Source organism: Harmonia axyridis, chromosome X (assembly GCF_914767665.1).
Source record: "Harmonia axyridis chromosome X, icHarAxyr1.1, whole genome shotgun sequence".
Classification (NCBI taxonomy): domain Eukaryota; kingdom Metazoa; phylum Arthropoda; class Insecta; order Coleoptera; family Coccinellidae; genus Harmonia; species Harmonia axyridis.
Window position 1 is genome coordinate 7,241,862 of NC_059508.1, and position 25,696 is coordinate 7,267,557.

The window sequence follows — 25,696 nt, forward strand, 5'->3', positions numbered from 1 at the left end:
AGGAATTGAGGTGAGCTTATTCAAATAACTTCATTTTCAAATTGCCTAGTACTTCAATTCTGAAATCTGAGACATGACATCATACAGTCCATTCAGGAATTATTGACATCGAAGTATGCCATGAACGTCTAGTCGCGGCTTTATTTCTGGTTACAAAAATATTACTAAAAATTGCTATGGTTCATCATAGAAATAACCAGTTTAAATTATTTTCATCATTTTTGTATCCGAAAGATCCTGAATTTTCGAAATTACGAAGGGACGCATACAGTCATGATTTCATAAATTGAAGTTCAGATTATATAACGTAAAAATATGGTGAAATGGTTGAAATGAAATTTCAAGGAAATCCAATAAAGAGATATCTATTCATCTAAGAGTCGCCCATGAAAGATCCCATGAAGATATGCATAAAATTGTTGCATTACTGATGGACACTGGATACCAACCTGCTTGCAAAATTTTTATCAAATAACTCTTATGGATCATTTCAACTGTGGTGTCTAAACTGGTGAAGAGAACAGAAAAAACTGGTTGATAAATTTAAATAGTGTAGCTTAGTGAATGGAAGAGCCATATCATAATAAGATTCAAAGAAATTCAAAGAATCCATTTAGTATATGAAAAATTTTGACATCACAGTTGTAGGGGAGAGCGGGGCTGAAAGTGCCGCGGGTAAATTGTGCCGACGCGAATATCTCGTAAACAGAAAGAGATAGATATAAGATAGCAGTTATTCACGTAATGCCTAACAGTCCGGGACATGCGCATGCCAGTTTAATTCCGTCCGCCGAAGGGACAGGGTGTCAGTGCATGTGTGTGTATTCGAGCTCTACGTAAGTAAATATTTTCGTCTCAATACTTTTTGGTCACAAGCTGGCATTTTTCGTCCTTTTAATATGAAAGTTTTAGTAAAATGTTTGTCGTTTATCCTAGTTTGTTATGCAGTATGATTATAATGCTTAGAGCGCTTTGATATTTATATGTAGGGCAAAATATCACACTCGCATAAACGGGGTAAAATGTGCCGTTCATGGGGGGCTGCTTGTGCCGCGGCACAACCAACCCCACGGCAACCTTCATTGTTTCTGTAATACTTAAGTTTATGCGAGCACTTGTGGAAGATATAAAATACTTTTTGCCATGATACTTCATCCTGTATTTATTGTCTTTGACAGAATGAGGAATTACAAGCGGAAAACTCAAAGGGGAACTACATCCCAAGATCTTCTAAAAAGAGCGGCTGATGCAGTCATCAAGGATGGACGTAAATTAAAAACAGTTGCACGTGAATTGGAAATTTGCCATACAACTCTTCAAAGGTATGTCAAAAAAATTAAAAGTGGACTTACTCCTTCGGTTGGTTTTAAATCTAGAATGGTGTTTAGTGAAGATCAAGAGGCACAACTGTCTGAGTACATTTTGAAAAGTGCCTCTATTTATTTTGGTCTTCTACCAGAAGAAGTACGACAACTTGCTTACCAGTGTGCCGTGAAGTTTAATGTTCAACACATCCCACCATCTTGGCATACCAATGGTAAGGCTGGCAAGGATTGGTTTACAAACTTCCTGAAGAGGAACTCTACTCTTGCAATAAGAACACCAGAAGCTACCAGTGCCGGACGCGCGAGCTCGTTCAACAGATATAATGTAAATCAATTTTTCGAAAAACTTGGCGACTTGATTACAAAATATAATCTTACTCCTTCACGTATATGGAATTTGGACGAGACTGGTGTCACAACTGTGTTAAAACCGAAAAAAATTTTGGCTGAAAAAGGAACAAAGCAAGTAGGAGCAATTGTTTCATCTGAACGTGGAACTTTAGTCACTGTTGAGCTAGCGGTGAGTGCTCTGGGAAACTCGATTCCGCCGATGTTTGTTTTCCCGCGTTTGAAATTTAAGGACCTGTTTATCCGAGGTGGTCCTCCTGAGTGTATTGGGGCTGGTAATCAATCCGGTTGGATGACAAACAAAGAGTTCTTAGTGTTTATGGATCATTTCATAAAGCATACTAAGCCTAGTCCTGATGAACCAGTGTTATTACTACTAGACAATCATTCATCTCATATTGATATTGATGTGATCGAAAAGGCCAAGAAAAACTCTGTTATATTATTATCATTCCCACCACACTGCACCCACCGTCTGCAACCCCTGGATGTTGGTGTCAACGGCCCATTCAAAGCATACTGTTCTAAAGCTCAAAACAACTGGCTGAGAACTAATCCCGGGAAAACTATGAGCATTTATGAAATACCAGGTATTGTAAAATACGCTTTGCCGCTTGCAGCAACTCCTATCAATATAAGCAACGCATTTAAAAAGGCTGGCATTTGGCCCTATGACCCAAATATCTTCACAGACAAAGATTATGCGCCGTCTTCTGTCACTGACCGCCCGATGCCAGAAAATCGACCCTCACAAGATACAGACCACTTTCCTGTCCCTCTAAACAATCAAGAAAGGACTGCTGAATATCTTAATGACTCAAATAATGTCGGCTGCAATATAGAGATTGAGACTACTCCATCAATTCTACAGCAAAGCGACTGCAGCGTTGAACCATCAGGTAATCCAGAACATGTGGGACGTCAATGCTCTCAGGAGACTACCCCTTGTTGCAGCTTCCAACTTCCTCAATCATCAGCTGATAACAACGCGGGAGATGAAAATACAATAATTTTCTCACCAGACCTCATAAGACCACTGCCTAAAGCACCTCCTCGATTAGTTGGACGCAATAAAGGACGTAAAAGAAAGACAGCTGTTCTTACGGACACTCCAGAGAAGGATGCTTTGGCCGAAGAACATGCTAATAAAAAGAAGAAAAAAGAGATTGAAACTACAAAGAAGGGTAAAGGAAAATGCACGGGACAAGGTAAACAAGCAAAAAGAACGACTAAGAACCCCGCTAAGAGAAGAGTCTTGCAAGATGATGACACTTCTGATGAGGAACAAGATTGGTATTGCATCATATGTTGTGACGCATATTCTAATTCTGCCCCTAGAGAAAAATGGATTCAATGCATAGAATGCAAGAATTGGGCCCATTCACAATGTATTGACGATGAAGAAAGCCCAGCATTTGTATGTCCAAATTGCTATTCTGATCAGTCATCTATAGAGTAACTGGTTTTGTTTTCTCTAAAAGACCAAATATAAGTTTTTTAATTTACAATTCGGAAGAAATCTTCTTTATTTTTTTTAATGTAGTCCTGAGAGACTGATATATTCAATAATTGATCTCATTTGTTCAAAAATAAGTTCAAATTGTTGACTGAAATGTGTTTTTATATTTGCAATAGCTAAATAAGTAAAGATATTATGTTTTTCTTTATTATTATGCTTATTGTTATATATAACTGAATTTTAAGTTATGTTGATTAGTTAAAAGTATAAGCAATAAATATATTGTTGAAAAAAATTGTGTTTTTAAATCCTAAATTAATTTTCATTCACGTAAAACACCTTTAATTATCAACGGCACAACCGACCTCAGCTACGGCACAACTCGCCCCAAAGTGGGGTTGGTAGTGCCTTCCCGACTTTGCTTAAAAAAATGACCTTTTCTTGAAAACCATTGAAATTGTGTCAAATCTGTGAGTGAATTCTTATTGTAGATTAAATTTGGCTTATGATGAACTACTTCTTTCAGAAATAGTACTTTTCTTATCCGAATCATATGAGAATTTGTCAAAATCGGCACGTTCAGCCCCGCTCTCCCCTACTGTAACTTTCAAAATTGGAACCAATTTATCAGCCGATGTGTAAATTATTTTCTAAAGTCAGTATTTATTGAAACTGTTCATGACCTGAATGATTGATTTAACTTGTATGAAAAATATAGGTACTATTTGAACTCGAGTTTTCTGTTTTTTATTGAAATGCTTTTATACTAGTTTCTATTAAATTACATAAATTATTTTGCCCATAACAGCTTTAACTCACTCACTAAAAGCAATTCTGCATGAAATTATTTTTAATTTGTGAATTTTAAAATTTTATTGCATTTTATTATTATCTTCGAGTGGGTAAGAGGTGAAGAAATTCTTGAAGTTACTCTTCTGAATATATTTTTCGATTAAATACCCAGTAAAAATTCTTTAAAGTAATTGGAATTTATTAGATTTTTGGATTACTCATTGAAGAACAAAAAACAGATATATCAATACTTAATTTCAATATAGAATATAAATAAACTATAGATGCAATGCCAAGACTTTGTTTAGCAATCCAATTATAAAATAATTCTAACTATAAAATTTATATAATCCTTATGATCACCACTGTCCAAAGAAAACATCCAGGTAAAAATCCAAATAACCAGCATTCAAAATAGTGCTCCTTCTACTTTTACCCTTGAATATACTTGAAAAACATTTTGTTTACTTTCTAGAGTCCATTGTTGAATAATGCTAGCATTTTCAAATAACCAAGTTTCCTCCAGATATTCATATGAATATCTAAATATAAATATTTTTGAGAGGTTAGGCTTGATATCGGTGTAATCTGGGATTTGGTCCCATAGAAAAACTCGAAGCCCATAATGGCGAACCCACTTAAAATTTAAGGCTAGGACCGCCCTTGATTTGTCGTCATGGAAAGTTATTTGCATCAAATATTTTCATGTGAGTAAGGGCGAAACGGTATATTCTAGGAAAAAGTCATATAGAATTTCACCCTAGAATCAACATAGTATACCGAGTGAATCGTCTGAAATCAGCTAACGATACAAGGTTTCGAAAAAAAAGCTTTTATTTTCTAGCCGGATACCCAGTGGAGGATCTACCGGCATAGTGACGGCGAGCAGAGCGAGTAATAATAATAATATGGCTAGTCTAGTGTGAAATTGATATTGGCGAAAGCATGGAGTCCCGCACCTCTTGAAGGATTTCCACTACAAAAAAAATGCCTGTTATCTAGCTTTCCGTTTGAGTTGAAAGCCAAGGAAGTTTTAGAATCTTGTTGCATAACGTCTAGTATTCTGGAGGGGGAATTATGTGTTGGTTGTTACGTGTTGGAGAGAGAAGATCGCTCATTTTTGGAATCATGACTCCAAACTTTCGTTACGTTTGTTTAATAATAATAATATTTATTAGTCCAATAGATCATTTACAAGATATGAGACAAGTCAAAATATACATTATATACAAATATAATATATCACATATAAAAATAAAAAACTTAATATTATAATAAATAGAACGTCAACATCAATTTATCAAGCTATACTAACAACAGAAATTATCGGTCAAATATTCCCTCACTGTATAATATGCCTTCTCACATAAAAGATTTTATAATTTGTTTTTTAAGCTTCTATGACCACACTCGTTTTTTATAGATACAGGCAGAGAGTTGAAGAGTCTTATCCCAGCAAACATAGGACAATTTTCATAAAGTTTTATTTTATGTTTTGGTGTCATAAAAAATGCACCATGTCTCGTTTGGTACGAATGAGAATCAGATATTTTTGGCACTTCATTTACGTTTTTTTTTGGAAAACATTATACACCTATATATATATATATATATATATATATATATATATATATATATATATATATATATATATATATATATATATATATACCCAACCACACCTCCTTACTTTATTCGGCAAATAATTTATCTTACTGAATATATATATATATATATATATATATATATATATATATATATATATATATATATATATATATATATATATATATATATATATATATATATATATTCAGTAAGATAAATTATTTGCCGAATAAAGTAAGGAGGTGTGGTTGGGTATCTAGGCAATTTAGAAAAGATCAACAGTCTATAGTCTATTCATCTATATTTCGAACCAATATGCGGTTCTTCTTCAGGATGCTAAAAAATCACACAAATTACAAAGTTGGAAAGTTGTAAAAACAGCAATCTATGCTTACATCTGACTGGACAGAATTATTTAAGATGATAAGTGCAGCTATAAAAGGTCTTCTACTCATAAAATTCAATAAAAATCACAATAATCGTAGAAATCTCAGAAACGTTGCCGTAATGCATATGTCAATTTTACAGGTTAAAACTCATAGAACAGGGGAACACAGAGAAAACAACAATTCACAAAGTGACATAAAGTCATGTTTATCTACATGGCCTACGATCTAAGGATAACAAATAACTATATACAACACTTAAATTCTTCAAGTCAGTCTTCTTATTTATATTATTTTCATTTTCATTTATAAAACACATTTCAAGGAAACTTCTTTTATTATAGTTAGAATTGGTACATAATATTTCAACTTCATCAAACTTAAAATGGTGGTCTAGAGAGGACGAATGGCTAGCTAATGCACATCTATCAGGTCGTAATCTGGCGTCACTCTTATGTATTGAGATACGTCTTTTTAAACATTGTGATGTCTGTCCAACATACACAGACTCACAGTTCTCACATGGAATGCGATAAACCACGTCAGATCTAGACATGGTGTGGATCCTATCTTTAGTTTGGCTGAAAAGAACGCCTACTACTAAAGGATTGTACTTCGCAATTTTTATGTTCTCAATTTCTTTTAGAATTTTGGTCAATTTACCTGTTAGTGGTGGAATGAGAGGCAGGCTTACATATTTGTCATGTGTGGCAGGTTCGACTAATGTCGATGTTCTTATTTGTGGGACCTCGTCGACTTGGTCAGAAGTTAGAGAATGCAGACATCTGTTCAAAAACATCCTAGGGTAACCATTGTTCTCAAAGATCTTAAGCAACTTTTCTTCACTGTTATGAAGAAAGTCTGGATGGCAGATTTTCTTAATTCTACGAAACATACCTCTAATTAAGTTAGTTTTCATAGCCCAAGAATGGTTGGAACTATAATGTATATAACGACCTGAAGAGGTCAAGGTTTTTTTTAAAATTGGATTGGTACCAAAAACCGACCTCTTCAGGTCGTTATATACATTATAGTTCCAACCATTCTTGGGCTATGAAAACTAACTTAATTAAAGGTATGTTTCGTAGAATTAAGAAAATCTGCCATCCAGACTTTCTTCATAACAGTGAAGAAAAGTTGCTTAAGATCTTTGAGAACAATGGTTACCCTAGGATGTTTTTGAACAGATGTCTGCATTCTCTAACTTCTGACCAAGTCGACGAGGTCCCACAAATAAGAACATCGACATCAGTCGAACCTGCCACACATGACAAATATGTAAGCCTGCCCCTCATTCCACCACTAACAGGTAAATTGACCAAAATTCTAAAAGAAATTGAGAACATAAAAATTGCGAAGTACAATCCTTTAGTAGTAGGCGTTCTTTTCAGCCAAACTAAAGATAGGATCCACACCATGTCTAGATCTGACGTGGTTTATCGCATTCCATGTGAGCACTGTGAGTCTGTGTATGTTGGACAGACATCACAATGTTCAAAAAGACATATCTCAATACATAAGAGTGACGCCAGATTACGACCTGATAGATGTGCATTAGCTAGCCATTCGTCCTCTCTAGACCACCATTTTAAGTTTGATGAAGTTGAAATATTATGTACCAATTCTAACTATAATAAAAGAAGTTTCCTTGAAATGTGTTTTATAAATGAAAATGAAAATAATATAAATAAGAAGACTGACTACTTGAACAATTTAAGTGTTGTATATAGTTATTTGTTATCCTTAGATCGTAGGCCATCTAGATAAACATGACTTTATGTCACTTTGTGAATTGTTGTTTTCTCTGTGTTCCCCTGTTCTATGAGTTTTAACCTGTAAAATTGACATATGCATTACGGCAACTTTTCTGAGATTTCTACGATTATTGTGATTTTTATTGAATTTTATAAGTAGAAGACCTTTTATAGCTGCACTTATCATCTTAAATAATTCTGTCCAGTCAGATGTAAGCATAGATTGCTGTTTTTACAACTTTCCAACTTTGTAATTTGTGTGATTTTTTTAGCATCCTGAAGAAGAACCGCATATTGGTTCGAAATATAGATGAATAGACTATAGACTGTTGATCTCTTCTAAATTGCCTAGATACCCAACCACACCTCCTTATATATATATATATATATATATATATATATATATATATATATATATATATATATAAATACAGGGTAGCGTTAGAACTCGGTACTTTATAAAATACGGCCTGCATGAATCGCGCGATCCCACATTGAAAATAAGACGCATGACTCGTTTCTGAGCAATCAAAATGCGAGATGCAAAGGTGAAGTTACCCCACAAAGTAATATTATAAGACAAATGTGTGTAAAACAAGGCATAATACACCGAAAGCAGCTGTTCAATATCCAGTACCTGTTTCAATTGCATCACTGCATAGAAACTTCCATTCAATTTTGCAGAAATGTGATCAATATTATATTGCCAACTCAGATTACCGTTGATATATATCCCCAGAAACTTCGTGTCGGTACTCATCTCGACAACATTGCCGTCTATATCCAGGTTAATTGCTTTGAACGATTTATTGTTTGTATAAAATTGCATGAAAACTGTTTTGTTTATGTTTACTATCAACGAATTACATCTGCACCATAACACGTAACTGTTATTCAATTTTAGTTCTAGTTCCTCCTGAGTTGAAGCGCTAACAGCAATCGACGAGTCATTCGCATACAAAACCGTGCACTCAGAGTCAGCAATATGGGCAACCACATCATTGACAAAAAGGATGAAAATTAACGGCCCAAGAATTGACCCTTGCGGAACTCCATACTCTACGTTATAAATCTCGGATTTCGCTTTTTCATATTCAATGATCATCCTTCTCTCCTTAAGAAAAGAAGCAAGCCACTCATGAAAGTTCCCTCTAAAGCCGGAGGCCCACAATTCATCCAGTGCCCGATCGATGCCCACCACATCAAACGATTGATCAAAAAAAAGTGCTCCCACATATTTGCCTCCATCCAAAGCCTTGAATATATAAGACAAGAAATTAACTGTTGCTAACTCAGTGGATCGCTCAGGCAAGAAGCCATACTGATGTGGAGTTATTACATTATATTTTAAAATGAATTTTATCATCCTATTGTAAACACATTTTGCAATTATTTTTCCCATAATACATGAAAGCGTGATGGGCCTGTAATTGTTGACATCCACAGGAATGCCTTTCCTGAAAACCGGAATAACTTTGCCGATCTTCAAGCTGTCCGGAATTCGACCTAACCGAACAGACATATTCACAAAGTACACTAAATGAGGAGCAATGATGTATGATATGGATTTAATAATCTTCGTTGGTACATCGTCTATGCCGACCGATTGAGAATTCTTAAGACCACCAATAATGTTTAATATCTCAGACTCACTCACATCCTCAAAGTAAAAATAGTTCAAAGGAATATGTGTCATCACGATATCAGGCAGCTTATCGTTATTATAGAATTTTTTTGAGTATGTCTCTGCCACGGTCGAAAAATGCTTACCGAAAGTATCTGCAATATGCTTGCTTTCCGTTATACTACTACCATTCAGCTCTAAATTGATTTTCCTTGACTCCGACTTAGATTTACAATTTCTTTGATCGTTTACAATACGCCATAGACGAGAAGATTTATGACTGCCATCTTCAGAGTCACTACGTCGCTGATAATACATTTTTTTTGTTTCTTTAATGAGAGATTTGTATTGTTTACGGGCATGTATATATTGAGCCTGCAAGCCTACGTCACCCGAGTCCTTCGCAGCCCAGAACAGACGCTTCAACTCTCTAGACCAGCCCTACTCAACATGCGGCCCTTTGCCCCTTTTTATGTGGCCCGAGCAACGGCCTAGTCCAGTATTACCATTGTTTAAGGAGAAGATAGTTGGTTACTCGCCCTGCAAAGGGCATTGGATGTGCGTATGTGGCAAACTCAGAATTTTTGGGTCCATCCTAATGCGCCCTCTAGGCGGCTATTTCTATAATCATTTGTCGGTAAAGAGGTTTCTACATTGGGTATAAAACTTGACGTGAAGAGTAAATAATCGGAGCCAAGTAAAGTAGAAACACTTCGATGTTGAATAGACTGAGTACTGAGTTTATGACCCAGGTTTCGAGCTTGGGATTTTATTGCTTTGGTCGTAACGGGGTTTGTTTATGTTATCGGATTTCACTCATTCTATTGAGGGCTTACATACAGTTAGAAGGCTTCAAAAAGACGGATTTTCAAGAATTTTTTTCGCGCAGACTATTCAATTTATTAATTTGAAAATTGGTGTAAATATTATAATAACCTTATATTAACATATTTTTTATTTGTCACAATAATCTTCGCGAATGTTGCTATCGCCGATCTCCTAGAGCTCCGCAAAAAAAAACAATTGTGCGGTGATCACGATATCTCTGGACCGGATTATCTGAAATGAAAATCGTGAAGGGAATGTATGATCGGATTTGCGTTTGAAAAGAAATACTGTGATTGAAGAAAAATAAGTACATATAAGATTATTTTTTAGTTTTTCGAAAAGAGAATTTTAAATTTAATTAATTGTTTATGTAAAATTGTTATCAGTGAATAGTTTCATGTCAAGGTTATCTACCTCAAATAGGTAACTAAAATATTGGAATACTGCCAAAAGAAAAAGAAAATTTGATTTAAAAAAACTATTCTCTTTTTTGTGAAAATCTCATTTGTTTTGTGATAGGACGTGAATGTTTAATTTATGAATATACATATAAGACTTTTTCAGCTGAATATTTGATTCAAATTATATCGAATTTTGGTTTGCAAAGAGATTTTTCATGAAAAATAAAATTATGAAATTCCATATAAGTTTCCCCTCTCAGATCGGCGTTAAGCATTGAATAATATTCCAGATTCCTCGGAAGGTTTCCAATCAATGAAGTTGAAGTACACCAAGCTATGAAATTTCAACAAGATTTATTTTTCAAATTCTTATCAATGATTCATATATAGTTATACAAAAAATAACTCTCGGTTTGTTGGCACCCTCCGCTCCGCGTCGGGAGACAGCAAAACTTCGTGCTAAACTCTAATACTTTTTCCCTTGTATAATACACAATTTTTTTCTGTGACAGGAAAAACGACGATTTTATAGTGAAAGAAATATAACTTTTCACGAAATTTATCCGGCAAAAAAGTAACTACTTTTTTCCGACGACGACGAAGCTTTTAAAACAATATTATGACCAAAAATACGATTCGAACAATAGCTCTACTCTACCCTTTTTCATGCAGCTAGCCGGCATGCGGCAAGGGTAATAAAAATTTATTGCGGCCAAGAGAATTTCTTCCGATGCCTGCTCGACGACAGAAAGATGAATAAAGATTGAATAAGAAACGCACTAGAGACATCTGTTGTTCACCATACCCAAAAATTAATACTCGTCTGAATTTTCAACATTGCACATAGGCAACCCATCATGTTGGGCCTCTTCCGGAGTGGCGCCCTCTAACGATATTGCCCTATATCCTCCAATGATATTTGAACCGAAGTAACTAACTATCTTCTCCTTAAACAATGGTATTACAATTTTCACAATAGTATCACAAATTAAGTTTCGAAATTACGCAAAAATAACGGTATCAATATTTACTCATTTACTTTGTTTTCTCCCTTATTGCGTACACACAGAACACTATATCCATAATATAAACAATGGATTCTTTATGTACATACTATACCTAATCTTCTTAGCGAGATTGCCTTATCTCACGTTTTTTGCTCTTGTAGTTTTCGTTTCTATGGATTCTTGGGTGCGTTTTTTATAGCTGATTATACAGTTAAATTGTCTTATTATTGTGTAATTTTTTTTCTGGTCAGTACCATGATTTTTAAAACCTCTTATTAGCATAATTGCGTGGATTATGCTAATTAAAGAGTTTAGAAATCATAGTACCTACCAAAATAAAAATTGCGACAACAAAAATTTTTCCAATTTTCTTAAAATCGTCAATAGTATCCCCTGTTTTCGTTGTTGGGAGCGTTTCCCTAACACCCTGCATATTTTTATTTTCGCAATTCCCTGCTAATATTTCAAATACGAAAAACGTAATCTGCCTGTCTGTTACGCTTTGACGCATAAACCACTGAATCGATTTTGATAAAATTTGGTTCACAGACAGAAACTCGTAACCGGTGTGAATTTATCCACATCCACAAGTACACTCCGAGCCAAAAGTAGGGTCCAAGCGAAAAATGGTATATTTATGATTTTCAATATGAAAATGAGTAGTAATTTATTATTTGACTCAAGCAATACGAACTTTGCATATTTTTTCTATTATTGAACATTTTTTAGCAATTCAGAGGGTTGTTAATGTTGTCATAGGGGCCGATTCTAATTAAAATTTCTTAACTTTTTTGTTTGAAATAGTACCGTGTTCTGCTTTTAGTATGTGATGAACAGAGGAAATCTGAATCAAATGACATACCCCACATAGTTTGTCAGGCATCGGAGAGGGAGCAAATTTCGATTTTGGGGGTATTTTCTAGATAAAAATTCATAACTTTTTTGTTTGAAATAATACCGTATTCTGCTTTGAGTATGTGGTGAACAGAGAAAAACTGAATTAAATGACATACCGCATATAGTTTGTCAGGCCTCCGGGAGGGGAGAAATTTCGATTTTGGGGGTATTTTTCCACTGAAAAATTCATAACTTTTTTGTTTGAAATAGTACCGTGTTCTGCTTCAAGTATGTGGTGAACAGGGGAAAACTGAATCAAATGACATACTCCATATAGTTTGTCAAGCCTCGAGGAGGGGTGACAATTGCGATTTTAGGGAAAATACACCCAAATCCCCCCTCTCCGAGGCCTGACAAACTATATGGACTAAGTCATTTGATTCACTTTTCTTCTGTTCACCACATACTGGAAGCAGAGCACGGTACTATTTCAAACAAAAAAGTTATGAATTTTTATCTGGCAAATACCCCCAAAACCGCAGTTTCTCCCCTTCCCGAGGCCTGACAAACTATATGGAGTATGTCATTTGATTCTATTTTCCTCTGTTTACCACATACTAAAAGCAGAACACAGTACTATTTTAAACAAAAGAGTTATGGATTTTTATATAGAAAATACCCCCAAAACCGCAGATCCCTCCCTCCTCGAGGCCTGACAAACAATGTGAGGTATGTCATTCGATTCAGTTTCCCTCTGTTTATCACGTACTGAAAGCAAAACACGGTAATATTCCAAACAAAAAAGTGATGAATTCTTATCTAGAAAATACCCCCAAAATCGGAATTTCCCCCTCTCTGAGACCTGACAAACAACGTGGGGTATGTCATTTGATTCAAATTTCCTCTGTTCACCACATACTGAAAGCAGAACACGGTACTTCTTCATTTAAAAAAGTTATGGATTTTATCGCGAAAACACCTCTAAAATCGCAATGTCCCCCCTCCCCGAGGCCTGACAAACTATGTGAGGTATGTCATTTGATTCAGTTGCCCTCTGTTTACCACATACTGAAAGCAGAACACGGTACTATTTCAAACAAAAAAGTTATGAATTTTTCAGTGGAAAAATACCCTCAAAATCGCAGTTTTCCCCCTCCCCGAGGCCTGAAAAACTATATGGAGTATGTCATTCGATTCCATTTCCTCTGTTCACCACATACTGAAAGCAGAACACGGTACTTCTTCATTTAAAAAAGTTATGGATTTTATCGCGAAAACACCTCCAAAATTGCAATGTCCCCCCTCCCCGAGGCCTGACAAACTATGTGGGGTATGTCATTTGATTCAGTTTTCCTCTGTTCATCACGTACTGAACGCAAAACACGAAAGCATTCCAAACAAAAAAGTTATGAATTTTTATCTATAAAATACCCCCAAAATCGAAATTTCCCCCCTCTCCGAGGCATGACACACAATGTGGGGTATGTCGTTTGATTCAGTTTTCCTCTGTCCTCCACCCACTGAAAGCATCACACAGTACTACCTCAAACAAAAAAGATATGATTTTTATCTAGAAAATACGCCCAAAATCGAAATTTGTTCCCTCCTTGAGGCCTGACAAACTATGTGGGGTATGTCATTCGATTCAGTTGCCCTCTGTTTACCACATACTGAAAGCAGAACACGGTACTATTTCAAACAAAAAAGTTATGAATTTTTTAGTGGAAAAATACCCTCAAAATCGCAGTTTTCCCCCTCCCCGAGGCCTGAAAAACTATATGGAGTATGTCATTCGATTCCATTTCCTCTGTTCACCACATACTGAAAGCAGAACACGGTACTTCTTCATTTAAAAAAGTTATGGATTTTATCGCGAAAACACCTCCAAAATTGCAATGTCCCCCCTCCCCGAGGCCTGACAAACTATGTGGGGTATGTCATTTGATTCAGGTTTCCTCTGTTTACCACATACTTTAAGCAGAACACGGTACTATTTCATACAAAAAAGTTATGAATTTTTATCTAGAAAATACCCCCAAAACCGCAGTTTCCCCCCTTCCCGAGGCCTGACAAACTATATGGAGTATGTCATTCGCTTCAATTTCCTCTGTTCACCTCATACTAAAAGCAGAACACGGTACTATTTCAAACAAAAAAGACTAAATATATTGAAGTCTGGTTCGAACTCATCATTAATTTCAAAACTGAGCTCTGTTATATCGTCTATTATTTTCAGTAGGTCATTCTTTGTTGAATTGATTGAACTGACCATTGTTAAAAATTTAGTTTTAGCTACTTCAGTTGTTAATGATTTTGACAAATCCAATAAATTCTGCAGTATCGAAAATAAAGATTCTTTCTTAGCAATAAGCATCTTCATCTTCCTTTCAATTGACGTTCCACCCATTGTGTGAAAGTCAAGTGCGCAGAATACTCGAAAACTAACCCAGCGAGTCTAAACTGTGAATTGAATACTTTTGTGTACGCTTGGCAACAAGGCTTACTCTGGGACCCGAATCGTTTAAGACGGCCGCTGGAAAAATACAAAAAAAACTACCGCACGTTTTTACTTCGCTCAATACTTTATGAACGAACAAAATAAACCGAATTAATATTTCCGAATACAATTAGGAATGAAATGAAATTGAGTTCCGAAACTCTGTATACCGATTGAAACCTAAATAAATGTAACCGAAACTTGAATTAAAGTTCAAAAAACTCGTGCTCGAAGAACCAAAAAAGATTGCATTTTCCCTATATTTGAACCAATAAAATGATGTTATAATAATCTTACCAATATAAACTGCTCTCTGCTCCCACACAGCACCGCACTGTATAAGGATGTAAAGGAACAGGGTATAAGGATTGAAATGGAACAAAATGGGACTTATACAAAGCAAACTGACCTTCTAATGAACTGTAATCCTGATAAATTTAAAATGTCCGTTAATTAAACCAAAAACCGTTATAATAAACACCGAAAACTTTATACTAACAACCTTTAACTATTCTTTCCGACAACCGATACATCTCATTCTCATCTGACAAAACATACGTCTCGATTTTCCCAGAATCCGCGACGTTGCCAAAACTCAACATTATAATAATTCAAAAAGGGCTAAAACATATACCTATTCGGCAGGTTTACCCTGAGTTTGTACTGTATAAGTGTGGCTTTGTAAATAGATGTAAATAACTTAAAAGAGTTTAATTATTACTTAAACCGAACAAAGTCACGGAGAAAAAGTGGAAAGGACAGGTAATCGAATCACACCTCTAGACGTTCGATTAACCAAGCCTACATTTTGGGGGCTCAACCGGGATAAAAGTGAAAAACCTACATTTTGGGGGCTCGTCCGGGATTGAAGTGGATTTTCAAGGAGAAAATCAACCAGGATTGAAGACGAAACCAGAGAGTAAGGGAATTTGTACCATTTGATAGAATATTCGACATAGACGAGAATATTCCACAGAGAGAAGGAAGATTTACCGAGCAGGAGATCGAAGAATTGGATGAAGAGGATCAACCGAGAGACGAGGAGAAGACCATCTAGGAAAAGTGTGTGAAGTGATAAAAGCTCATTTAGTGAACCATTGTGAATAAAGGATTAAATTCAGCAAGACGAGGAATTGTACAAGGTAGACATTTTTTTCTTTTAAGACGAGGCTGAGAAAAATCAATGAGCAATTTGTTCTACGATTCCATTTGACTTGATTCGATTATTCACTGTTTTTATGTTTTTTTGGCTTCTATTCACTTGAGAATTTTTTCTGAGATCTGTTTTCTTCATTTATTCTAATCGACATTGTAGTCGAAATTGAAGACGAATATTTTGATCTCTGATTCTTATTTTCTTCGATTTATTTTTTGTAGATTAAGTGTTGATTTTCTTTTATTGAAATTGTTTATTCCCATTTATTTTTGTGTATTCATTGTATTTTTCGTTACCATTTTACTTACTGTTACTGTACCTGTTACTGAATTTCTGTCAACGGATAAAGTTAGACGACTCAATTCAATCTCATTCTGTTTCGACGTAGATACATTGAAACTGTACTCGTTGCCCGTTAGGCGAAATCAAACATATCGAAGACGGTATTTCAGAAGCCAAAGTTCCGGCTATAAGAGCGCTTCACATAGTTTGTTTCGGAATCGAAGTTGACAAGTACAAAAGACGTAGGACAATACGAAACTTTGACGGATTTGATTGGGATAAAAACGATAGCGAAAAAAAAATTAAAGACGTGGGACAAAAATTAACGATGACTGAATTAGAAGCGGTATGCCAGATATTGGATTTGCCATACGAGGGTTCTACGGAAGAAATCGCCAAAAGGGTGTGAGATTTCTTGTGTGGTCCCCTATTTGAAAAAGACGATAACGATGATGACGACGATGACATTGACGATGTAGTTAGCTCAGTATATGTATCGGTGTCAAAAATGAAATTCGAAAAAGAAAACCGTAATTGTCGGAGTAGTTTTTCATTGACGTTTAGGGACGTGGAGGATTCAATTAGACAATTCACGGGGGCCGATAATTATTCAATCGGGAGATGGATTGAAGATTTTGAAGAGATGGTGGCGATGACGGGTTGGTCTGATCTTCAAAAACTTTTATTCGATAAAAGGACTCTATCGGGTTTAGCGAGATTATTCATTCAATCACAGACGGGAATGAAGACATGGGGAAACATGAAAGAGCGGCTATGCGAGGAATTTGAAGTCCGTGTGAGTTCGGCGCAAATCCACAAACTCCTGGCTAGCAGGAGAAAGAAATCTAATGAGAGTGTACAAGAGTACATTCTCGCTATGAGAGGGATCGGCAGTAGAGCCAATATTGAAGAAGAAGCCGTAATACAATATATTATAGACGGTATTGCGGATACTTCCGCGAATAAAATAATATTGTATAGCTCGAAAAATTTTGGTGATTTCAAGCAGAAAGCTAAGACCTATGAGAAAATCACCAAGAGGGGGGATTCTCACTTCCAAAGAAAATATGTAAGGCCTAACGGTAATGAAAAGCGGACGGAGACGAGAGAGAAAAAATTGACTAAAGATGGGAAAAACGGTATGCACGCAAGCAGCGAATCTTGCTTTAGTTGCGGTAAAAGAGGGCACAAGTCGAGGAAATGTCCAGATAAAAGCAAAGGAACAAAATGCTTCCGATGCAATAAACAGGGACATATTGTCGCAAGTTGCAAGGAAAAGGTGGAAACCACAAAAGTGGCCGTGGTAGAATCGGATCCTAAGAATGCAATCAAGCTTGTTTTTTGGGCAATGGCGGTTGATGCTCTCTTTGATACCAGTAGCGATATCAGTATTATTCGCGATGATATTTATGATTTGTATCTGCATCACTTACCTTTAGATAACGACGTTATGATAATCAAGGGTTTAGGCCATTTCAAAGTGAAGACGATGGGTTCTTTGCAATTAGACGTAGAAATCGATGGACAGTTGTTCAACCTAAAATTTCATATCATCCCTAAAGGATCATTGGGATTCCAAGCGATCCTCGGTAGTAATATCTTTAAACAGGCTACTGTTCAAATAGGGGAAGAAGGGATTATTGTGAAATCAAAGAGAAAAGCTGACGTGGACAGTTGGTTGATGAATATCGCCATCGACGACGACGAAGATCGAATTGACGTAGAACACATCGAAAATGCACTTGTGAAAAATAAAGTCGGTGAACTTATCCGGAATTATACACCGAATAAGACGGAGGATGTAGATATCAAAATGAAAATCATACTTAGAAACGACGAACCCGTCTACCAAAGGGCTAGACGGCTGTCAGAGCCTGAGCGTCTAGAAGTCGACAAACAAATAGGGGAATGGTTAAAAGAGGGTATTGTAAGGGAAAGTTCATCGGATTTCGCGAGTCCTATCGTTTTGGTTAGTAAGAAGGACGGAACCAAAAGATTGTGTTGTGACTATCGAAAATTAAATAAGAACATCGTTAAAGACCGTTTCTCCTTACCCCTAATCGAGGACGTAATGGATCGTTGTAATGACTTGCCTTCTTCTTTTTTCAAACAGTACTGTGAGAAATACTCAAATAAACTAATCAATGTGTGTTTGAAATTGATACAACTTTTAAGTTTCAAAGTTTCTTCGATCAAATCCAATAACACAAACAAACTGAAATCTAACCTCCTGTTTCCAATGCCAACCCCAAATCTGCAATTCAAAATGTTACTGAATGAGCCAGTACCAACTTAATTTCGATTTTCCAAAGCCGCCCGGGATGTCAATAATTCCTGAATGGACTGTAGTAAATATTCATTTCTGTGGTTTTTTTTCCACAACAGAATAGAGTTGCATTCAGCCAAAGTACCCAATTTTTTTTAATTTCAAAGGGGCCGGTATGTTTAGTTCTTAGGTACCAGCTGATGTCGAGCCAAGAGTAGGTAGTTTTCAAAACTAACAAAACACCCCCCACTCTCGACAGAGGGGGGGTCAGAAATAAAACGGCTTGACTCTGTCTGTTTTACCCTGTTCAACCAAAGCTCTCAACGAGTACACATCGAAATATAGTTGTAAATAATAAATAGTTCTCTAGTGTTCTTAACACCTCACAAATATACAGTCCACTGTCACCAGCAATATCCACGTCAAGGAAACTGTCGGTCAGTGCAACCAAAACACCCCGCAGATCCAACAGTTAAGGTAAATGCTGTGGCTCATATTTTTGGATATTCACATTCTCGCATGACTTGAGAGTGATGGTAACTTAAGTCATATCTCTCTTAATTTCAATCAGAATATCATTCATTGCCCTGGACGTTGTGGCCTCCATAGATAAATATCACACATGTAAAATTCTGAAGGGAGTAGAGGCCACTGAAGCATTTGTGCTATGATACCAACTGACTGAATATGATAAGATGTGATCGACATCTGTGTGTGCTGCCCAACCATCCTGTTGGAACCAGAAGCTTTGTGGATCAAGCTTATTATAGAGTTGCATTATTTTTAGATAATTTTGTTTTTAAAATAATAATGCCAATTGATGCGTGATAGACGAGATACCAAGACTGACTGGATCACAAGGTTTTTAGTTGCCCAGTAACATTAATTTTGCTTGTTAAAATAGTATAAGTGTCACAGCGAGTTCATTCTGGAGACAACAATATTGAGATCACTATAACAGGCCAATTGAAAAGTCCCCGTCTACCATAGTAAAACAAATTGTTTCGGCAAAATGCGATATTATTATTCAATATAGTGTGCTTCGAGGCGATACAGCGATTATAGGAATCTTTCAACTTTTCGATGCCAGATTTTTAATACGATTTGTCTTTCGCTTCAAAATAGGCCTTAGTTTTGGCGATTACTTCTTCATTGGCGCTAAATTTCTTTCCAGCGAGCATTCTTTTGAGGTCTGAGAACAGGAAAAAATCGCTGAAGGCCAGATCTGGCGAATACGGTGGATGCAGAAGCAATTAGAAGCCCAATTCATGCAATTTCGCCATTATTTCCATTGATTTGTTACACGGCGCATAGTCTTCATGAAGCAGCAGCTTTTTTTCTTCGAATGGAGCCGTTTTTTAACGATTTCATCCTTTAAACGATCCAATAACGCAATATTATAATCACTGTTGATGGTCTGGCCCTTTTGGAGGTAATCAATGAATATTATACCTTGCGCATCCCAGAATATTGATGACATAACCTTGTCAGCTGACTCTTGTGATTTTCCTCGCTTTGGATACGTTTAATCGTGTACAGTCGACTCAGCTGACTGTCGATTGGACTCCGGAGTGAAATTATAGAGCCATGTTTCATTCATCGTCACATATCGACGCAGGTTTATTGCATTTATGTAGCTTCAAACACTACTCAGGATCATTAACACGTTGTTGATTTACAGTTAATGAAAATTATTTTGTGAACTCCTTCGATTATTTCGTTGAAGGCAGCCTCTTTTGAGCGTCCACTGCATTCGCCGTCGTCGGTGCTCATTTCACCACGTTTAAACTTGGCATACCAAATCAATGATTGTTGATTTTCTTGGTGCAGACCCCGGAAACTCTTCATCAAGCCAAGATTTTACTTCAACTGTATTTTTCCCTACACTCACAACGCAATATTTCACAATCTAATGGTCGAGCTGCTGTCAAATTTTGACACGTATCGTTTGAAGGTTGGTACTAACTAAAAATCATATGGATTGAATACTAGCACCGTTATCTGTGCATTAGACCGGGGACTTTACAATTGGCCAAATAAAATTGAGATGGCGAACACTTGATGAACGGCCCTGTACTGACGGGTTTAATCGCTCGGACGAACCATTTCTTTTTGCATTCATTGCCAAACCTGTTGCTTCTACATTGTGCACTCTTTCGGTCAATAGCACTCACAAATGAAACAGTATTCCATGCAGAAAGCCCTCCGTATGGCATTTACAGAAATGAATTTTCCAATGAAAGGCGCGTCAATCTCTTCATATTGATTTCTTTATCTTAATGTGGATTTGATTTTTTGTTAGAGTATTGGAAGGGGGCTGAACTAGGATCATTCATTTCTTTTCAGTCTCCTTGTTGTCTATGGAAGGTGGTATACTAGGTATATGTGTCTTATTTGTATAATTTTCATTTTGGGAAATAAATATGATAATAATAATAATAAAATTTATTTAGCACCCGCCTAGTACAAAAAATAGAAAATCAACACAATAATAATATTATCATTCACATTTCTCTCAAGTGCCATTCAATCTTCCGCAGAATGCACCCAAAAATGGTTCCGTCTTAATTTCCTCTGGGAGACCATTATACATTATTATAATATAATGATTATTATTATTCGGAAAAAACAATCAGATTTTTCGTTAGAGTAGCCGACTAAGTACTATGAGAAAATTTAGGTTTTCTCAAAACACCATGATGAAATTCACATTTCTGTTTGTAGCACCTCTGAAGTCACTTGTTAAACGATTAGGAAGTGAATGGGGTAATTTCTAGTATGAGTGTATCATACAAATGTTCACGTTTTAATTTTTGTACGAGTAAAATTGTTTGTTTGCAGGCTAAGGATAAATTCATGCTCAGTCCGAAGATGCAGAGAACCATAAGAGTAAACGATAATCAACTCATCATGCTCTCCGAAAGAGCTCATTATGATCACTCCCAAGCAGGATATTTACACAAAAGGTCTTCCGATTGTAGTAAATGGCAGCTGAGATGGTTTGTTTTGTATCAGGTGAGTAAATGAATTTTAATCGGTATTTCTTGATGATTCTACTTATGGCAAGGGAAAGTTAGGGAAGTTTTATCGGAAATTTATAACTTCTGGTGTAAGTTTCACATAGGACCGGCATCTTTATGATTCAGGCAGTTCATCTTTTCATATATGCGCTATCGGGTAATCTCAAAATTCTTGAGCCAGGCCAGTGAACCTCTCGTGAGAGATTGTCAAAAATCTTTCGATAATCAATTAATATCCGTTGAAATCATCTTCGATCCATTATACAGGGTGTATCCTAATCGTGGGGCAAAACTTCAGAAGGTGATAGTTCTCATCAAAATTAAAAAAAAGTTTGCTTCCTCCGGTTTTTTCCGAAATTCGAGGCTTTCTTGTGAAAAACTGTTATACATTTATGATTCGAAATATTGTTCATCGGTGGCCACTACTTTCTCCCATCTTTCGGGCATCGTACGAATCCCGCGTTGAAAAAACTGGTCATCTTCCGTATCCACGAATCGATTTTTTACTTCTTCATATGACCGAAAGTGCTGGTCAGGCGGGCCATTAATCGAAACAAGTGATAGTCCGAGGGAGCAACGTCTAGACTGTCTAGAGAATACGGCGGGTGGGGTAGGATTTCCCATTTCAACGTTTCCAAGTATTTCTTGGCCACTTTCTGAACATCGCGTCGAGCATTGTCATGCAGTGAAATCACTTTATCATATCTCTCATTGTATTTCAATGCGCGAATCGAGCGCATTAATTGGGTTCGATAACGATCGCCTGTGATTGTTTCAGTCGGTTTTAACAACTCATAATATCATACGGCGAGCTGGTGCCACCAAATACTGAGCATGATCTTGGAACCGTGAATATTCGGTTTGGCCGTCGACGTGGAAGCATGGCCGGGCTATCACCATTATTTTCTGCGCTTGGGATTATCGTAATGATCCCATTTTTTGCTTTCAGTCACAATGCGATGCATATATCCCTCCAGTCTTTGCCTTACAAGCAGCTTCTCACTAGCAAACAAACGCCGTTCAATATCTCTCGGCTTCAACTCGTACGGCATCCAATTTTCTTGTTTTTGAATCATTCCCATGACTTTCAGGCGTTTTGAAATGGCTTGTTGCGTTATTTCCAATGATCCTGCCAATTCTTGTTGAGTTTGACACGAGTCTTGATCAAGTAATGCCCTCAATTCTGCATCTTCGAAAACATTCTCTCTTCCACCGCTGGTCTTCGACGTCAAAATTATCGTTCTTGAAGCGTTGAAACCACTCTCGGCACGTTCTTTCACTAATAGCGGCCTCACCATAGGTATTTGAGAATATTCGATGAGCCCCAGCAGCAGATTTCTTCATATTAAAACAGAAAATTAAAACCACCCGCAAATGACGAGACTTTGGCTCGTAAGCTGACACGTTTAATTGAGAATAACTCTATGATGCAGACACAAATCGACTAATATTTCGATGGAATTATGTTTTCAAATACCTAAGCTTATTGTATGACATCTATGATCTATTTATTTCGAATTCCACAGAACGGTTCAGACATCTATTGCAAAACTACGGAAGCAAAGTAGTACACTTGATAATTCTAGCCGAAAAAGCTTCCTATTCGAATCACAGCCGTCTTCATTTCAATCATCCGTCGCCCTAATTCTGACCTATTCAGTAAAATGAAAATAGTCTTTCTTTCGAGAACGAAAGAACACAAAATACATTTTTCACATGATTTATCGGATTTTTCGGAAGAAATGTCGAAATTTTTCTTGGATGCCAGAAAAAATATTTCATTTTATCAACTAACATAATAAAGATCTTGAATTTGTCCTCAGAATATTGTGAAAATATCCATTTCTTTTTCTGCTATTAAGTCCTTCCTACGAACTGGAAGATTTTTAGTGCTCGTGCATATTCAGGAAACTTCTTGAAAATTCAATCACTCCCGTTTATTTGAGTGGAAACATGAGATGGGTATGAATGGAAGCACAATATGGAAAGACAGTATGTGTCTTTTTTTCTATGGGTTTTTTCTGGCTTAAAAGTAATTTGCGCCAGATATGGAAATCAGGTTGATGTATTCATTTCAACTTTGTTCATTAGAATAATCTGCCGAATTGTTGAAGTTTTTGGTAGCCAGAAGTTGATAGATTCATCAGAACCATAAAAACACAGTGTCCAATAAAACCTAATAGTTCAGTGACAATAGCTCCAATCAATCTGATATTATGTTTGCAGATATATAATAACAATTTCTCTATGCGAATTTCCATGTTTAACGCATCACCAGAATAATAGGGAGTTCGTGTAGAATATCGAAAAATAAAACAATATATGTATTCGTGAAAGCAGATCATAATAGATTTGGTTTATTTATGTTAAATTTTAGTGAATATTCCTGCCTAATTTCAGGAGGATCCTATCAGAGACTATAATATCATATAAATAAACTAATCGAAAACAATGACATCATAATAAATAGAATTTCATATTTGTATACATATGAGTTTAATTCAATTGAATCAAAGACTTAATTGCCTTCTATGCAAAAAATAGAGCCTCATTTCAATTCATCGAATTCTAACATTCCAGGTAACTTAAACAAACAACTGAAGAAAATACAATAATGAGAACGTGATTTCTTCACATACATATGTTTTTCAGCGGCGCATAAATGTTCTAGCGCTCCAACGGTACTGACGCAAAATCAGTGATGTGGTTTCCATCGGTCAAATTCTTCTTGCATACATTTTCCTCTAAAACAAATACCAATTAACGATGAATAGATCTTTCTTATCGGTTCAATCACATTTTTCGATATTGCAATTTGGTCGAATTGAAACCACAATATTGGATTATTTCAGGCATGCCTTTGTTCTGTTTATCATCGAGTGGGTTGATATTTTTTGATTGTTTTTGGAATGCGTTGGCTATTAGTCCCCATTGATGGATTTGCATTGATTCTGGTAGAAATAACATTCGACTTCAGGTTTTTTCACCATTTCATGGGTAGCTACTTTTTTGTTCGATGCATTACCGAATTTTAAATGACTTGAATGGGCTCATTTAATAGAATGAACTCAATTTGCATATATTGAAAAAAAAACCGGATGGCATCAAAGAATTCAGGGATTTAGTGAGAGAGGATATGGCTGGCTGATAGGAATAAATACCTGATTTCAGTTCAGTTCAGTTCAGGAAATACCTATTCGAAAAAAACGCCATCACCTGAGATATTGACGTCACATATTAGTGAGAAGAGAGATGTAAGTGAGACAACTTGACAACTTGAACATCTCTAAGTTGTCACATATGTCAAAGGTAAAAATGTAGCTAAACATTTCATTTAAAATTTCAAATCCCATCCTAATGTTTACAAAAAAAAATTTTGGCTCTACCTATCAAACTGAGGTTATGACTATTGAGACATTGTGTACTTTTGAATGGTGTTCTTATAAATCTTATAAAAAGGGGTCATGAAAAAATCAGTAAATATAGTATTTCATGAGAAAAACAAAATCGAAGCCAAGTTTCAATACCAATATCAACAATAGAAGTTTGAGTAGAGAAGTAGCTTGTGAAACAAATTCGTTCAAAACAAATGAATATTTAAAAAACGATCAATGACACGAATATTGAGTAGGAACCAAGAATCATGCTATTTTTCAAAGATATTTCTACATATTTGAAACATCAAGTGTTTTGCGAAATCTTTCAGATACCTGAAAGACCTTTAGTCAATGCCCAATTGCTTAGCAAGCAATAAATGATGAAGTGACAGAATATTCAGGTCTGAGTTCAGTGAATATCTCCAACGCTCTTCATTTTTCATTGGTAAATTATTCCTGAACTATAATGAAATATTCACTTGGCTTTAGTTGAGAAACTGTATTGAAGATGAATTTATTTCACAAGTGAAGATTGAAGAGTGAAGATTGGGTGGGCTTCTCCAAAAAGGAACCGGTGATGAACAAATAGTCATTAATAAGGTGAAGTGATATTCATTTCGCCATCGTCGTTTTCCACCTTTCAACCCACAAAGTTCAATCCCCTACTTGGTTTCAAGGGCGAAGAAATGGCGGGGTACCTAATGGGTGTGATCACCCCCCCAAGATTTT

General features: G+C 36.1%; 2 protein-coding genes across 3 annotated transcripts in view; both read left to right on the top strand.

The window, feature by feature from the left end:
- Positions 1–645: 645 nt before the first annotated feature.
- Positions 646–3,247, top strand: LOC123686067. Its single transcript, XM_045626027.1, has 2 exons — positions 646–836; positions 1,179–3,247. The coding sequence occupies exons 1-2, from the start codon at positions 745–747 to the stop codon at positions 3,130–3,132; spliced, it is 2,046 nt and encodes a 681-aa protein (XP_045481983.1). The 5' UTR covers positions 646–744; the 3' UTR covers positions 3,133–3,247.
- An 18,168-nt stretch (positions 3,248–21,415) lies between these two features.
- Positions 21,416–25,696, top strand: part of LOC123685869 (ras-specific guanine nucleotide-releasing factor 1-like) — a 262,806-nt gene continuing 258,525 nt past the window's right edge. For both annotated transcript variants that reach the window (XM_045625729.1, XM_045625730.1), the window contains exon 1: positions 21,416–21,585. In XM_045625729.1, coding sequence (XP_045481685.1) covers positions 21,427–21,585 — 159 coding nt within the window. In that variant the 5' untranslated portion in view covers positions 21,416–21,426. The remainder of the gene's footprint in view (positions 21,586–25,696) is intronic.

What these genes read in the sequence shown, in the direction of transcription:
- LOC123686067 (XM_045626027.1), top strand. Translation starts at nt 745, where the DNA reads ATGCCTAACAGTCCGGGACATGCGCATGCCAGTTTAATTCCGTCCGCC. An exon ending in TGTGTGTATTCGAGCTCTAC is followed by an intron (nt 837 to 1,178) that starts GTAAGTAAATAT and finishes TGTCTTTGACAG; the next exon opens with AATGAGGAATTACAAGCGGA.